General features: G+C 32.5%; 1 protein-coding gene across 2 annotated transcripts in view; it reads left to right on the top strand.

Moving 5' to 3' along the window:
• Positions 1 to 18,092, top strand: part of EMCN (endomucin) — a 155,017-nt gene that overhangs the window by 116,741 nt on the left and 20,184 nt on the right. For both annotated transcript variants that reach the window (XM_031943091.1, XM_031943092.1), the window contains 3 exons: positions 4,365 to 4,460; positions 11,376 to 11,400; positions 13,383 to 13,444. In XM_031943091.1, the coding sequence (XP_031798951.1) occupies positions 4,365 to 4,460; positions 11,376 to 11,400; positions 13,383 to 13,444 (183 nt within the window). The remainder of the gene's footprint in view (positions 1 to 4,364; positions 4,461 to 11,375; positions 11,401 to 13,382; positions 13,445 to 18,092) is intronic.

Genomic DNA, 18,092 nt, shown 5'->3' with positions numbered 1-18,092 from the left:
GATTTTTCATATGACTAGAAATAGTTTTAATTTCTTACAAATTGTCTTTCATATCCGACCATTTTTCAATTGGAGAATGGCTTGATTTTTATAAATTAGGTTAATTTCTATATATTTTGGAAATAGGGGCCTTTATCAGAACCTTTGACTGTAAAAATTTTTCCCGTTTATTGCTTCCCTTTAATCTTGTCTGCATTAGTTTTGTTTGTACAAAAACTTTTCAGTTTGGTATAATAAACTTTCTACTTTTGATCAGTAAATTCTAGTTCTTCTTTGGTCATAAATTCCTTCCCCTTCCACAGGTCGAGAGGTAAACTATCCTGTTCCTCTAATTTATTAAAATTTCATTCTTTTGCCTTCGAACCTTTTTGTTATCTTGGTGTTGGTGTTAAAATTGGATCAATGGCTAATTTCTCATTTGTTTCAATTTTCCCAGTAACTTTTGTCAAACACTAAGTTCTTATCCCAAAAGCTGGGGTCTTTGGGTTTTTCAAAACTAGGTTTATAGTTGTTGACTGTTTTGTCCCTTGAACCTAACCTATTCCACTGATCAATAATCTATTCTTGCCAATACCTGCTTTTGGTAACTTCTGCTCTTAATATAATTTCAGATCTGGTACAGCTGCCACCTTCATTTTGATTTTTCATTAATTCCCTTGAAATTCTTGACCTTTTGTTTTTCCATATGAATTTTTTGTTATTTTTCTAGGTCATTAAAACAGTTTCTTGGGGTCTGATTGGTATAGCTAAATAAATGTTAGTTTTTTATTTGCATCTTTATTATATTTGCTTTGCCCTATCCAAGAGCATTTAATTTTCAATTGGTTAGATCAGACTTAATTTGTGTGAAAAGTGGTCTTAATTTTGCTCATAAAGTTTGGTTTTCCCTTGGCAGATAGATTCCTAAATATTTTATTTATCAGTGTTACTTTTGGAATTTCTTTCCCTCTGACTTTGGATTTTTTAGGGATTAAAAATGTGATGACTTATGTGGGTTTTTTTTCCAACAACTTTCAAAGTTTGGATTATTTCTTCTTTTTAAAAATTTCTGGGGTTCTAGTAATCATTCATGCAAGGTAAATTTGGTTTCCTCCTTTATTCTTTTCTTTAATCTCTTTCTCAGCTCTTATTTATAGCTAGCATTTTCAATACAATATTAAATATACGGTGGTAGTGGGCAACCTTGTTTCCTCCAGATCTTATTGGGAATGGTTTGATTTGTCTCCATTACATATGGTACTGATGGTTTTAAATAGATCTCTATTATTTTGGGAAAATCATTTTCCTATACTCTCAAGTGTTTTAATAGGAATGGATGTTGGATTTTTGTCAAATGCTTTTTCCATCTATTGAGATGATCATGGGTTTTTGTTAATTTGGTTATTAATATAATTATTTGATAGTTTTCTAATATTGAACCAACCCTGCATTCCAGGTATAAATCCTACTTGATCATGGTGTATTATCCTGGGGATGATTTTCTGTAGTCTTTCTTAATATCTTATTTGTTTTAGCATCAATATTCATTAGGGAACTGGTCTATAATTTTCTTTTCTGTTTTTCAACCTACCTGGTTTAGTATCATACCATTCTGTGTCTAGAAGGAATTTGGTAGGACTCCCTTTTCCCTATTTATCAAATAATTTATATACATTAGGAAAATTTTTTTTAAATTAAAGATCTATTCTTAAAAGACATCTTACTTTTCTTAATAATTTTCTACTATTAAAGTTTTAAAATTTTTTCTTAATTTTTGATATCTTTTATTTTATCACCCTCCAAATATATCCATTTCACTGATAAAAAAAAAGAATAAAAAAGAAATAAAAGGGAAGAAATTGCTTCACTTTTTAAATACTCACAAACCTTCTGTTCTTTTAATAAGACATTCTAGAATTTTTGCCAGGAATCAAAGTCAAAATCGATGATACTCCATTTTTTTCCCTCAGAGACACATTTCTATCTCTAAGACCAGTGATAACTTTCCTATTCTTATTTTTTAAAAAATCCTCAAGCTACAGTGAAAGAATCTAAATGGTTGAACCAACATAGCATTTCAATCCCCTCTGTTTTTATCCACCATTTTGATTTCCTTCTCAGGTTAATTTTACCTTATTTCAAAGTCCGATTCTTCTTGTGCAGCAAAATAGCTATATGAATATGTATGCATATATTGTATTTAACATATACTTTAACATATTTAACATGTTTTGGTCTATCTGCCATCTAGGGGAGGGGATGGGGGGAAGGAGGGGAAAACTTGGAACAGAAGGTTTTGCAAGGATCAATGCTGAAAAATTACCCATACATATATCTTGTAAATAAAAAGCTTTGATAAAAAAATCACTAGCAATAACTCAGGAATCATATCTGTTATTTCATGCAGCATTCATAAGTATACAGGGGGTCTCTAAACAGCTTCAGGTTGTACTAGGAATTTGGAGACCCTTTGTAGAGTCCTTCTGGGTCTATCAGCTTTAACTTATTGAAAAAAGCAAATGTATTCCTAGTTATCTTGTAACTTAACTCAAGATTCAGCTCCCTATTTCCTATAGTATTTATAGTTCTATGCTTTTCCACATGAATATCATATCTCTTGGTAAACAGAAGCAAAATAGGATTGAGTAGTTCAGTCTTCTCTTTATCATCTATTGTCATCATTCCATCCAATATAGGCATCTATCTGATTGTCCTTTTTTTTTTCCTTCAACATAGTGGGTGAAGGCCCTTTCTTTGCTGTTGTCCTTCATATTAGTTGCCAGGTCAAATGATTTTGAGTGTTCCATGCTATTCTTAAAGAAGCATGACCATTCTGGTATTCATGTGCCTTGTCTCTGATGCTATATCATTTAGGCAACTTTTCCTAAGCAATTCTTCACAGGTAATATACTGTAGCTGAATCAGGCTCCCTGTTCTTATGTTTTGGATGTCTCCAGACACCGTGGTGTTCTATAGCCTTACATTACTGGAAGAATGTGATATTATAAAGGTGACTTGTTTTTGTTTTATTTTAGAGAGAAGCTTGGGACTATTAAAAAATACTACACAATTTCTCAAATCCAATGCAGGCTTTCTTCCACTTATTTCTGAGCTCAGTTGATGATCTAATCACAATGTCTATTTGATATACATACATTCATAGATCAACTCTATGACTTATTCCTTTAACTTTATATCATTTGGTTTGGTTAGGTTTAGAAAATAAATATTTCTTATCTTATTGCCTTTATTTTCTGCTAGATATTTAGATTAACCTCTTTTGGAACTAATTTAAAAGGCTCAGTAATCAGTACAACATCCAGAAATAGTCCCATTTGGAGAACCTCACACACTCTAAACAACCTCTTTTCCATTTATGACTGCACTGGACATCCTTTTATACATGTCTTTTCACTTTAATTATTAAAAATTATTTTTATTGAGTTGACTCAAAACACTGCTCCAGCTAATTGGCAACAAGTGCTGCTTTTCCCACCCCTAAAACCAACAATAGCAAACAGTAAACAACCACAACTATAAGTACCACCACCACTACCAACCACTACCACCACCCAAACAAACAACATGAAAAACAGTGTCATTCATTATTTTTAAATTAGTAATTTGATCCAATTTCTAACATTACATAATCATCCCAAACAATTGGTAGCATCATAATAATAGCTGGGTATTCACATAGCATGTTACGATTTAAAAAATACTTAGAAAACACTATCTCATTTGATGCCCTCAATAACCTTGAGAAGTGTCTACTTTTATGATTCCTCTTTCCTGTTGACAGATGAAGAAACTAAGTCAGAGAGAGGTTACATGACTCACTCAGGATCACATAACTATTAGGTTTGAATTCAGATCTTCCTGCTTCCAAGTCCAGAACTTTATCTAATACCTAGGTACATAGTAAGTAGAATGTTAGACTTGGGACTGGGAGGTTAGACTTAGGTCTGGGAAGACCTAAGGGAAAAATTTGAGTAGCAAAAAATGTGTGACATCTTCTTACCCTTTTCTCATATCCTCAGTCATTAGACTATAAATTCTTATTCTTAACTTCTAACTTCTTTTTCCTCATTGAGACAAGATACACCTAAATGAACTAAAATTGCTATGCCTAAATTTAAAAAGATTGACTTTTCTCCATGTAAGGGAAAGAAAGGGGGAATGCTTTACAGTAGAAGCCAGATAATAAGACCTACTTATATTGTCTACCTCACAGAATTATTATGAAGATTTCAAATGAGTTTGTGTGGTTCTCCTTTGTAGATTCTTAAGTGCAATACAAATATAAGATATTATTAATGTTAAGATTTTTATTATCTATTTCCTAGTAGTTTTCCTGAATCATCTGGTTTCTTTGCTAATTTTAGGTGTGATTTTGCCAGTTGTTATTGCTCTGATAGCAATAACACTCTCAGTATTTACTCTAGTGGGACTATACAGAATGTGCTGGAAAACAGATCCAGGTATGTATTGTATTTCTCTCTCTCTCTCTCTCTCTCTCTCTCTCTCTCTCTCTCTCTCTCTCTCTCTCTCTCTCTCTCTCTCTCTCTCTCTGTCTCTTTTGTAGGTAGGATAAAGACCCAAAGACCCAACCTAAGTTAACCTAGGCCTTGCCAAGGTGACGTCTCAGTGGTACAAGATGCATAATACCAGGAAAGGAAAGAAAGATATCTTTTTTGATTGGGGAGAATTTTTCTCCCTTCTTCCCAAAGGAACAGACGAAAGCATTCTTCCTCTATAAACTCATAGACGTAGGGATTAGGAATGTTATGTTGATGCTTCAGCATTTAAGGAACTGTTGGGTAAATGTTTTAATGCATAATACTATTAAGTGATATTTTTAAACCCACCACCTCCATGCAAAAGGGGTCATTGCTCTCCAACACAATTACTCTTTTGTAGTGAGGAGTTTTTTGGCCATGATAACCACATAATGCATAGAGTGCTGGATTTGGAATTAGAAATCCCCGACTTTAAATTCTGCCTGAAACATTTAGTTGTGTGACTGTGGGTAAGTAATTTAACCTCTTTGAGCCTCATTTTCCTCATCTGTAAAACAAAGGGAGTAGACTCAATCTCTTAGGCTGTTAGGCTCTTTCTAGTTCTAAATCTCTCGTTCTCACCAAAAACAGAGTATTTCAAAGGAATGAGGTTTTGGTTTGATATTTATTTTTTAAATATCACATAAAATGGCACTCTTGATACTAAATATTTCATTGAAGAAAAGCCTACCAAACCATTATCAGATGTGGAAAAATCAATAGCAATTATTTTTATAAGACATACAAAACCACAGTGTTCTGGGCTCTGCCAGCTGGTGAAGTGTTACTAGCTAACTCACAAATGCAATTCCTGGGACTAATCAATGACTATAGAGCACAGAAATGGTTTGAGGCAAAAAAAAGTCCAAGTTACAATTATCAAGGAAAACCAACCATATTCATTTCAGCTCTCTGTGTGAAACAAGAAGAAAACAAATCAATCTTTCCCACCTTTTTTGAGAAGAATGTGGGAAGAGTCTTTATGACCACCTAAAATGTGTTTCCTTAGACAGTTGCCAAGAGGTGGAGGGAATAGCATTTTCATAAATTAATTTAAGTTCCTTTAGTTTCCAAACCACCAATTCTGTCCAAACCACCAATTTGATTCTGTCGAGAATCAAATGACCTAGATAAAACCAGTAATTATTGTCAGTTTGTGAATGAAGAATGAGGAGATAAATTCATCAGTCAAAACATTTTATACTGACAAAGTAGTTTTCATTTGAGGGTCTAAAAGTAAGTCATTTGGGAATGAAAACAACAACAAAAAGCTTAAACTTAAGGATATTTAAACATGTGTAATATATATTTTACAGGTTAATGAATAATCACAATATTAGCCAACATTGTATGGATAACGTTTAATTTGAAGAGAAAAATTAGAGATTGCAGCATGATTATCATTATACCATTGAATGCCAGGAATTAATGAACTCTGCATGTATGTGGGTGAGGTTTCTCCATAAGTAAGCAAAATTCATCCTGTTAGCTCTCTACAAAATTTGAGGATATGACATAGGGGAAAAAGCTTTGCACTTGAAATAAAAAAGTCTAGTTCTTCCATTTGCTTTGTGATCTTGGATAAATCAACGAATCTCTCCAAGCTTCAGTTTCCACATATATAAGGTGGGATTAACTGCCCACATGGGGAAAATATTGAATGTGTTTTTACTAAGACCAAGAGGATACAATTGTGAAAAATTCATAATTAGACTTAGGTTTAATAGGAGGTAAATTTTTCTAACTATTATAATTTTCTATAAATGGAATGTCTTAGCAAATAGTAAAAATTTGTGAAGACACAGAAAGTAAGTAAAACTCGGATGGTTCATAGATCTCCTATTCAAAAATAGTAAGGCTAGATGATTCCCCATATTCCCACTGACTTTTGAGATTCTATACTACCTTCCTCAAGATACTGAACTTATCAAATGAGATAATGCATGTGAAAATGCAAAATGAACTTTTATAATTAGGTTGATGAATAATAAGATTCTCAGAGCCTAGCACAGTCCTTGGCACATAGCACACACTTAATAAATACTTGTAGATTGATTGTTCAGATAATGTGGAAATTCGCCAAATTGCGATCATATAAATGTTATGATCTAATGACTTTTTAAAAAGTCAATTTGTAATTGAAATGAGAAAATCAAATTCAAATGACGAATATTATTCAGGACCTTTTAAAATCAATGGATATATTGGTCCAGTTTGAAAGAAAGTTATTATAATTTAGGCATAACTTATTTATACTTGTGATAATAAATGAAACAATAAAATTATTGGAAGGTATTTATGAAACATTAAGAATTTAAATATTTGACTTCTATGAGTTAGGGAGGCAGAAAAAATAGAACTTTTACATTTCAGTTTGTTTATATTGTTTCTCTCAAGTGAGAATAAATTATTTTTAATGGTTGGTTTATTGTTCCCTCCTTTCCCCCTCCCCCTGAGCTATAATCCTCCATAAAATCTTCTTCCATGCCTCCTCCTGGCATAGAGGTGACCCTGGGTTTTTGAAGGCTTTGTCAGCAGAACACAAGTTCTGGCAAGTTATACCATATTGGAAAAGCTTCAAATATATGACTGAGTGACAGACTGTGTCTGTTTTCCAAGGATCAATTTAGTTAATTTCAGAGAGGTATAGCATGAGTGGTCTGGCCATCTGCCCATGATGGGGGGAAGGGATAGTCATAGCAGCCCATTAAATGAAGAAAATTAAAAATTGTTTTCAATTCTACTGGGGCCCCATTCTGCTTCTATGGTAATGGGGAGTGGGGAGGAATGGTGGGAATCGTAGGTTTTAGACCAATGAAAATTTCAGTTTCCTGGTATAGTACTTGAAATCTGAGCCTCTTGAAATAGCCAAATTTATTTCTGGGAGAGCTGAATCCTACCAATAATGACATTTTTACCATTAGCAAAACCAAGAGAAAGAAGTTGCAGGTACATGGAATTCCTTATGTTCATAGGCACTCCTTAGAGTAATTTAAGGGGGCGGGGCAAGGGGGGGAGGAATTGATATGGTGGGTTTTATGCTATACACAAAAGCTACAAGAAACATTTCAAGTAAAAGTAATACATTGCACTATTAATAATAAGTATTTATTAAAAAAAAGACCATCATGAAAAGAAATAATTGCAATTTATATAACAATGAAAGCAATTAATGAGTTCAATAGCTTATGAATTGCAATAAAAAAAAGATACACACATTTGTATGATGAACACTTCATGCTTTCTAAAAAAGGGGGTAGTAAGCACTGAATATGGAGAGCACTTAAATAACAATATATGGAACAAAATTGGCTTTATTTTGACAGGTAAGAAAAGACCTCTCATTGATATAGGTGTTATACCTGAATCAACTTTTTATAGTCAGATCATAGATTTGAAACTAAAATCAGAATGAGAAGAAAAAGAAGACTAAGAAAATTATATGAGATGAATATAAATTATTAAGCTATATATTAAAAAGTAATTCAAAATGAAATATATGAAATGGGCAACAGAAATGATATCAATACCAACTGTAATAATTTCATGCAAAAGTTTAACCAAGATATAATTCTTAGCATAACAAGGAGACCAAAAAAGCTTATCCTTAATCTTAAGACATCCTATTTATTTGCATAATTCATAGATAGATAGCCATCAAAGACAATACTGGATGAAAATATAAACTCATCTAGCAAATTTTATGAAAAATAACAATGTATGAATATGAGAAGTGCCACCTCATAAAGCAAAAGAAGGGCAGCAAAGTAGAAAGTCAATTTAAAGAAAGTGTGGCAATATATCCTATCAATTGATCCAAGAACATTCAAAAATGAAAATTTTTTACCTAGCTGTTCTCCTGGATTTCATTGTAGCCTTCAGAAACTCAACATGCTACAAAATTACATCAATTCTGAAATTTACACCTCTTCAACATCTACTGTCCCTAGAATCCCTCCCTCCTTCTGACTGGAAAAGGTAGGATTGCAGACCTCAAAGAATTCCTTCCTGATCCTATATTTTTTGATGGTCCCCAGGAAAACTATCTCCTCATTTCCCAGAAATTTCACAACTTCATCATGAACCTCTGTGCACGAGATACCTCCTCTTCTCCTTCCTCCTCATTGTCTTTTAATTTCTTTTTTTCTGTGTTGTCCTGTCTTATGAGTTCAAGATCATGAGCTCTTTGAGAATAGGGACTATATTTTGCCTTTTTTTTTTTTTGCATTTAAGAGAATCAAGAAGAGAAAAGTTATTGAAATGGACTAATATAGTGAAAGAAGATTATACTGGAAGTGATATAATTATGTGGACATTAAGGGAGTAATTTACAAGGTTAATAAAAAAGTGGAAGATGATGCCAAAAAGATAGAAAATATATTAAATTTTGTTAGCATCAGAAAAAAAGTAAATCAAGAATAAGCATATCAATGACTATTGACATACATGTTTATTCTCCCATCTATTGAAATGAAAAAAAAAACTTTATGAGAGTAATCTATACATGAATTGAAGATACCTTTAACAAAGAGAATTACAACTCAGAATGGAGAGTTGGGGAAAGAAGGAAAAATAAAGCAGCTATTCATAATAATTTATTCTCACTTCAGAAAAACAATATAAACAAAGTGAAGCCTAAAAGTTCTATTTTTTCTACCTTCCTAACTCATAGAAGTCAAATATTCAAATTTTAAATGTCTCACAAATGCTTTTTGATGATTTTATTGTTTCATTTATCATACTTATCACAAGTATAGATAAATTACACCCAGATTATTAATAATTTCCTTTCAAACTGAACCTATATGTATATTTTTAAATTTTAGAGTGTCCTGAGCATGCTTAATTTTTATCCCTGGGAATTAAGGTACTTTTAATTTTTTAATATCCAGGCGACACAGTAATCTGAGTCTTCAATCCCTTGAGTTAATCAAGTTTCAAAAATGGTTTCAATGTCTTAAAAGAAAAAAATAGTATATTTCACAATGGATTAGGGGGCTAGGATATTACTCACACCACAACAATTTATATGTTTGCAATAATCTGTACATCTGAAACAGACCATACAGATGGACAGTGATCTTGAGGAGATGGAAAGTAAGTTGGATTATGCTCAGAAATATACATCTTGCCTCCTCTTTTGCTGATCCCAAGCTGCCCGTTCAAGTATAGGCCTATTTTTCAACACTAACATTTTGGGTGCTTAATGAAATTTACCTGTGCTCACCACTGCTTTTGAAGAACAAAATAAGTATAACAAAGAAGGTAATGGAGAGGTGATCAGGTTGAACACATAACCAATAAGGAACTCCAAAGAAGTGGAGTAAGGATATATTTAAGAAATTATTTGCCAGGAGGAAAATATGGGCAGCACCCACAGCAAAAATGAAGGATGAACAATGGACAGTCAACATGATCTGTTGATACTCTTTTGGTATCAGGACATGTTGAGCACAATGTTGGGTGGAATTTGGTAAGCTTTGGGAAGAATATGGACAAAAATCTCAAAGGATGGGCAGACAAATAGACTGCAGTCTGAATCATTGGAGAGAGTTAATTTATGTGTGTGTACATATGTGCATATTCACATATTCATGTATACATACACACATTAATGCATATACAGAGACATATATATATATATGTTTGAAAAATTCTCAACCTTTTTATAAAGGAATATTTAGTTTAGAAGGAATAATTACACATATAGAAACTCACTCCTTCTTTGCAAAATACATAAAAGGAATAATCTTCCTCCCTTCTGCACCATCTCAGTCTCTGGGGAGGAGAAGAGAATTAGGTTCCTGGCTTAATTTAGTTCCTATAAAGCACAGGAGCACAGGTGTGTACACATGCACACACATAAACACACAATATACACATATGTTAATGTAAATATGAAATAATCACAGAGGAAAGGCAATTAATGAAAGAGGAAATAAGGCTATAGAAAAGTCCATGTACCCTCAGGCACAGCAAAAAAAAAAGAGTGAACTAAAAAAAAAAATCCTTTTAGAAAGATGGCCAAAAAAAAAAAAAAAAAAAAAAAAAAAAGACCTCACAAAAGAACAGTATGGAGACAAGGTCCTTGTGAAATACAAAGACCAAAGCAAGGAACAAGGCTTGTGTTTGTTTGCCAGTATGGTCAAAACTAAAATTCCATGCCCCCATGTGTTTTCTACCAGATGAATCCCAGTACATTTGGGGACCTAGTTGCATCTTATTAACTTCAGCAACATCTTGGGCGACGTTTTTGTAGGGCTAGTTCCGACCATTTCCTTGAGAGATAATTGCAAGCAGGAGTTTGTGGTATTGATGTTCTGCAAAGACTGTGATTTGCATCCACAAGAGAAATGCACAAAGGAGAAAGCGGAAAATCCAATTCTCCTGTCTGGAAAATAATTTAAAACATTGTGCCTTGAAGCACTAGAGTGACATTAGATGTTTGTAGGACCCCCATAATGGGCAGCATTCTCACACAGCTGCATAGAATCACAGGGGCCCAAGAAAAACTCAGAGCTCTCTTCACTGGGAACTCAGGGTTCTGGATATGGCCTAGTCAGAAGGATCCCAGAAATCCCTATATGACTGGTAATCAAATCCAAGAAACTAGTTTATGAGAAATAAGAAACCATAAGTTGGCTCTAGGAACATCAATACAGAATTCCAAAACCATAAAGAATCTTTCCTTATTGTTGTTGTTATTGTTGTTGTTGCAGCCATATTTTATTTTGTCTTTCTGAAGTCAGGTATTGAACTAAAATAGCTCTAAGCTTCTTTACAACTAGAAAATTCTATGATTCTAATGAATGAATAATCCATTGTATTTTATTCCAGGTACATCAGACAATGGAACTGACCAGTAAGTATAGCCATGTTTATAATGCTGAGAGTGGACTGATAAGAGTTGGCATCAGGTGCTATAGATTCACTAGCTTCATGTGCATAGAATCCAGGTCAAATTCTATTTGACTTGTTTATATATGTAGTCTTGGATATATCACTTTACCTTTCCTGTTCCTCATTTGTAAAATGATGAAGTTGGACTATCAATAAATCAATCAATAAGTTCCTGCTATATGCCAAACACTGCTAAGTTCTGATCTACATGACCTCTAAAGCATTTTCTAGATCTATGACCCTAAAATCTATCATTTTTAAAGGAAAAGTATGTTAGAAAGATAAGAAGCTGAAGTCTGAAAACCTTAAAGCAGCTCCCAATGCAAATATTAGTTGCAAAACCATGGGTTAGTTAATTAATTTCCCTGAATCTCAATCTCCTCATTAGAAGTATAGTACCACACAATAAACATTCATTTAGTGCCTAATTATTCCAGGCAAAATTTTAAAATCTGAGAACATAAATAAAGAAAAGAAAAAGAGTGCCTGCCCTTAAAAGAATTTATACCTATTAGGAGAAAGCACTACACAAGAGGAAACATGGGAGAGGATACAAAAGTGAACAGAAAGCATACAACATTTTGGCAAATTATAATTAAAGGTGTAGAAATTATAAGTACAAAGTAGGAATATTTAAAGAGAGGATGCTATGTGGAAACATATTAAGGGCATACAGAAAATTTATCCTAAGAAAAAGGGAAATTTTTCAATATTAAGACAGAGAGAGAGAGAGAGAGAGAGAGAGAGAGAGAGAGAGAATACTGTATAGCAGAGAATATGCTGGATTTTGGTTTGATTCCACTTTTTATACTTTATAGCATTGAGTTGAGTTGGAAAAAAATCAACCCCACTAAATCATTTTATTTTTCTGAGCCTCAGTTTCCTCATTTGTAAAATTAGAGGATTGAATTCAGTGATTGTTAAGATCCCTTTCACCTTTAAAGATATGATCTTATAACAGAATTTGCCCAAGGAAATTTGCAACATGTAAATGAGACTAAACCAAGCCCTGGTTAAATGTTTAAAGTATAATTGTACATGACACTTGGAAACTGACCTAAATGTCCTCATCCTTAGGAATGATTAGGATTGTAGAGTCTGTTTAAATGATAAAATAGTTGAAAGCAAATAGATTGGCCATTAAAGCCAAGATGAGGGAGAAAAGATCTAATTAGTTATAAAGGAGAGTAACAACCCAGTTTTGAATGTACATATGTATTTATGCAAAGTTGAATTAACTTTAATCTAAAAAGATAGAAGATTATGGGTATTTATTTTTGGAGAATCAAAAAACTTTTTTAAAAAGTCTCTTTCCATTCAATATACCTTTCCACAAGAATTAAGAATGGAGAATTTGGAATAAAGATAGGAAGAGGAAACAGAGGGAGAAGAGAACAAGCATTTATTTAGTACCTACTATGTGTCAATCATTGTACTAAGGACTTTAAAAATATTTTCCTATCTGTTCCTCAAAACAATCCTGGGAGGTAAGGTGATTATTATTCCCATTTTACAGAAGCAAACAGAGAGTAAGTACTTGCCTGGGATCACATATCTAATAAGTATCTGAAACTGGCCTAACATATGACTCAACATCTATTGAGTCAAGCATGCAGAAAATACTCAGGTCTTTGAGAACATTTGTATTTCCTTTACATTCTATTTCAGTATTGGAGACAATGACCTTTACTCTGAATTTTGCTTGTGTTGGTCTTTCTTTATCTGATGAATATTTTTGTATAAGAATGGAATAGAATTTTTTGGTTTGGTTAAATGAGAGACCAAAAAGACTGTGTGAATACTTGAAAAAACAAGCATAGTATCTACTATAGATACAGACATAATAGCTATTTTTAAATTTTTTTCTTCATATTATGTACTTTTTTGCACATATGAATCATGCCAATTACTTTGGTCCTAACTTAATTTTTCTCATAAAAATAGGCCTCAATCAGATAAAGAAAGCGTTAAACTTCTCACTGTCAAGACAATATCTCCTGAGATCAGTAAGTATCTTTTTTATTGTACATAAGATTTTTTACTTAGATTTTTCTAATGTAAAAATGCCATAAAATCAACACTTTATAGGAAACAGCCAAGTAGGAATTTCAATAAATCAAAAATTATTTTAAGGCAAGATGAACAATGGGAATAACTTTGCTTAATAAAGATGCTGAAGTAGGTGACCTCAAAATGTATTTCCAGCCCTGCTGTGGATAAGAAGGGAGAATTAGAGGTGAATAAAGAATTTCTAATGCCAATTATGTCAGGAATTATAAGTCCCGAAACAACTACAGTTGTCTTATTCGTCAACATTTACCCTTGGAGGTATGGGGACATCCAGAATGGAATCCAGGATATTAATTCTGTCCATCCATTCATTTAATTAATTAATTGCCTACCATGTGCCAGGTACTGGAGGATAAAAAAAAAAAAGGAAAAAAAGAAAAAATTTTTGCTACCAAGGAGTTTACACAAATGCTGTTAAGTAAATACATATACATATATATCCATACACACATGTGTATATGTATGTATATATATGTAATGTATGTGTGTGTATACAAACATACATTTTTATTTAATTTTTACTTTATGGAATAAAACAAACATTTTCATAACAGTACAATAAAAAAAAGATCATATCTGACACTGCAAATCTACTGGGTACAACTTGCTATTAATTTCAAATATACAAATTATCAGGTGAAGTATTTTTCTTTTTTTTTTCTTCCCTCCATACCTCTATCCAAGATCTGGCCACCATTATCACTGCACTCAAATATTTAGATATATAGTTTTATATATATATGTAAAATTAGTCAATACATACTTCTATTTGTCAATTCTTTTTTTGTATGCATACAGTATATGTCTTCACATGTCTTTTAGAGTTAATTTGGGTATTTATAATGGTCAAAGTGACTTATTCACTCAAAATCATTGCTAAAATAATATTGATGTCACTATATACAATATTTTCTTGACTCTGCTCACTTTATTCTTTATTACTTTATGGAAGCCTTTCCATGTTTTTCTAAAATAATTAAGCTCATCATTTCTCATAATACAATAACATTCCATCATAATCATATACCAGAATTTACTCAAATCATTTCCCAATTAATGGACAGCCATATAATTTCCAATTCTTTGCCACCACAAAGAGAGCTGCTGCAAATGTTTTAGAACATACTTTTTTTTCCCCTTTTTTCCCCTAATTATCTTTGAGAATAGACCAAATAGCACTATTGTTGGGTCAAAGGATACAGGTAGTGTAATATCTCTTTGGGCATAACTCCAGATTGCTCTCCAAAAATGATTTTACAATCCCACAAAAAATCCTAGTTTTTCCACATCCTCTCCAACATTTGTCATTTTATCCTTCTATCACTTTAGCCATTCTGGTAGGTATGAAATGATATCTTAAGGTCTTTCTAATCAATAATGATTTAGAGCATTTTGTTATATGACTTTAAATTAGTTTTATTTCTTCACTGGAAAACTGCCTATTCATATCCTTTGTTCATTTATCAATGACATGATTTAATATAATATTCAAATATAATTTGGGAGAGAAGACACTAGTTTCTGAGGACAGCAAGATAGGTCTTGTGTAGCAAGGGGTGCTTAAATTGAACCTTGAAGCTAACTAGGGATCCTAAGGACAGAAGTAAAGGGACTTTGGGACACCTCTGCAAAGCTCACAGAGATCAGAGATGGGAGAAGGAATGTTGTGAATGGGAAGGCCAGTTTGACTAGGTCTTACTTAGATTGTGTGAAGGGCAATAATGTACAAAATTGGAGGAAGCCATCCTTTTAAGAATTTTAAATACCTAAAACAAAAAAAAAATTGTGCTTAAAGGTAAAAGGGAGCCACTGAAACTTTTTGACTGGGGGAGTGACAATAACTATCAGAAGAAGATGGATTAGAGAAATGAGAAACTGGTGTCAGGAAAACTAATTAAGATGCTTTTGGAATATTCTTAGCCCATGGTGTTGAAGACTTCAATTAGGGTGATGGCTACATGGATGGAATAAAGGGAATGGATTCAAGAGATCTTGGAGAGTTATTATCAGCAAAACTTAACAACTGATTGGATATGAAAAAGAAAGAAGAATTGAGAATGAGTCATGGGAGTCAAGCAAACCTGAATGATTGGTAATATGGAAGTGCTATTCAAAAAATAGGAAAAGAAGAGAATAAAGAAAGGTGTATTTGTAAGGAAAGACAATGAGCTTTGTTTGGATATATTGAATTTCAAATGTCAATGAAACATAGAACAGCTAAGTGGCACAGTGGATAAAGTGTCACGCCTGGAGTGAGGGAGACTAATCTTGAGTTCAAATTTGGCCTCAGACACTTATTAGCTATGTGACTCTGAGCAAGTCATTTAACTCTATTCCTCATCTGTAAAATGAGCTAGAGAAAAAAATAGAAGACCACTCCAGTATATTTATCAAGAAAACCCCAAATAGAGTCATGAAGAGCCAGACTTTTCAGGCATGAGTGAAAAATGACACATTTGCCCTTAATTTGAAACTTAATGATACTTACCAGGTAACAAGAGCCATAAATATATATATATATATATATATATATATGTAATTCAAGAATTATGAATCCAGGTTTCTGTAAAAGTAATTTAAAGATGACAATACCTGTCAAAACCAGGGTACAAGGCTACAGTTAAGATTAAATGAAGCTTCACATATGATGCACTTTTCAAAACCTTAAATTTCAGTTATTATTATTATTAGAAAAAATTGTCTTCAAATGCATTTCCAAAAACCTTTGTATTGAGTGTGAGATGGAAGGATTTTAGCAAGGATTTATGGAAGGAGAGAAACACAGGAAAGAAAACAAATTCCCTATGCTCATGCCTTCCTTCTGGGTTTTCTTACTAAAAGTTTACTCTGTACAAATTGTCTTTTCTTCCCTAGAAATATGATTTAACCTGAAATATGATTTAGCTTTGCTTCATTGTCAGACTTGTAAACTCAGATTTTTCAATTAGTGACTTTTGCATTTAGAACAGTACTTTATGTATAACAAGTGTTAGATAAATGCTTTTTTATTTCCTCACTCAAGAGGGAAATATGAAAACTTGGATTTCCCTCACTGTTTTTATGTGTATCTATATGTGCTTGTGAAAGAAGAGAGAGATAGAGGCAGAGGAGAGATAGAAAGAGCGAGACAGAGAGAGACACAGACAGAGAGACAGAGAGAGACAAAGAGAGAGGGTTTTTTTTTTTTTCACTTGGGGCTGATAATTTCAATATTTCACATGTCTTTCCTTTCTCTGTATTTCCCCTGACAATTATTATGGCACTAATTAAGAGTATAATTTTCTCTTTGGTTACTGAACTATCCTTTCTTTTCTTGCCTTATTTCTCTCACATATCTGATTTAATCTGCCATACCCATTACAGCAATCAATTCACTTTTAGCTTAGTGGGGATATACTTACTTTTGGTTCCACATTACCTTTTCTGATATTCTGAGAAATTTATTTTAGATGAAAATATATAAATAAAATACATATTATTATAAATGACCATAAATAATAAAATAATAACTGTACAACCTCCCAGATAGAATATTTACTAATATGTCGATAGAAATTTAAAATTATATATATATTTCCAGCTAACTAAAGTCTTTCTCCATGCTTTTTCTTAGCATGAACCAAATAAACAGATCTGCAATACAAGCCTTTATAGCTTAACATGAGCTTTTATATGGGATTAAATTAAAGCCAGTAATATCTGTGACTAAATTAAAAAGTGCCTAAATTAAAGGTATGTTTGGATTTCACAGGTACCTAGTTGGGAAATGAAGTAATTTTTCCCTTCATAAAACAACTAGGTAGCAAGGTGGATAGAGCCCAGGGATTGAAAGGAGGAGAACATGAGTTCAAATTTAACTTCAGATACTTATTAGCTATGTGAATCTGCTCAAGATACCTAACTTCAGTTCCATCGTTTGTAAAATGGGAATAATAATGGCACCTACCTCTGTAAACTGTTTCTTCTATATAAATATCTCATTACAAATTATTGCAAATACTGTGATCAGATCTTTTTATTTTGATAAAGCTTTTTAATGGCAAATAAAGGTTCCCACACACTCCATTTCAAGTCAATCTGTCCAAGGACTCTTTTTCATCTTTTTTTTCCATACCCACTAAAAAGTCACAAATGGGAATACTTATAAGAATTTACCCTATTTGGGGATATGGGGCTATTTTCCAATTTAAAAAAATTTTTTTCAATAGTTTTCTGCCCCAAAACAACCATATTTATTTTTTCTGAAAATATAATCAGAAGAATTAAATAGGATTTTAGAAAGACATTTACAGGCTTCTCTCAACAGAACATTTTTGCAATTTATATCATTAAATGAGCTAATATAGAAATAGTGAAAAGGTCCAGTATACTAATGTGCATATTTATAAATGTATTCATTCAAAAATATTTATTGAGTTCTAACTATGTGCAAAGTATCTTGCAAAACATCTTGGGCAATATAAATGAATAGATGTTTAGTTAATTGAAAAGAAGGTAAAATGATTATGTGACAAATGCCATATTTATCTGAATATAGGCTGTGAATATGAAACATATACTAAAGGTTTTTTAATGTACATATAT

The sequence above is a fragment of the Sarcophilus harrisii genome, chromosome 6 (genome assembly GCF_902635505.1).
Source record: "Sarcophilus harrisii chromosome 6, mSarHar1.11, whole genome shotgun sequence".
In the NCBI taxonomy this organism is placed as follows: Eukaryota; Metazoa; Chordata; class Mammalia; order Dasyuromorphia; family Dasyuridae; genus Sarcophilus; species Sarcophilus harrisii.
This window is presented reverse-complemented; position numbering and strand designations above follow the sequence as displayed.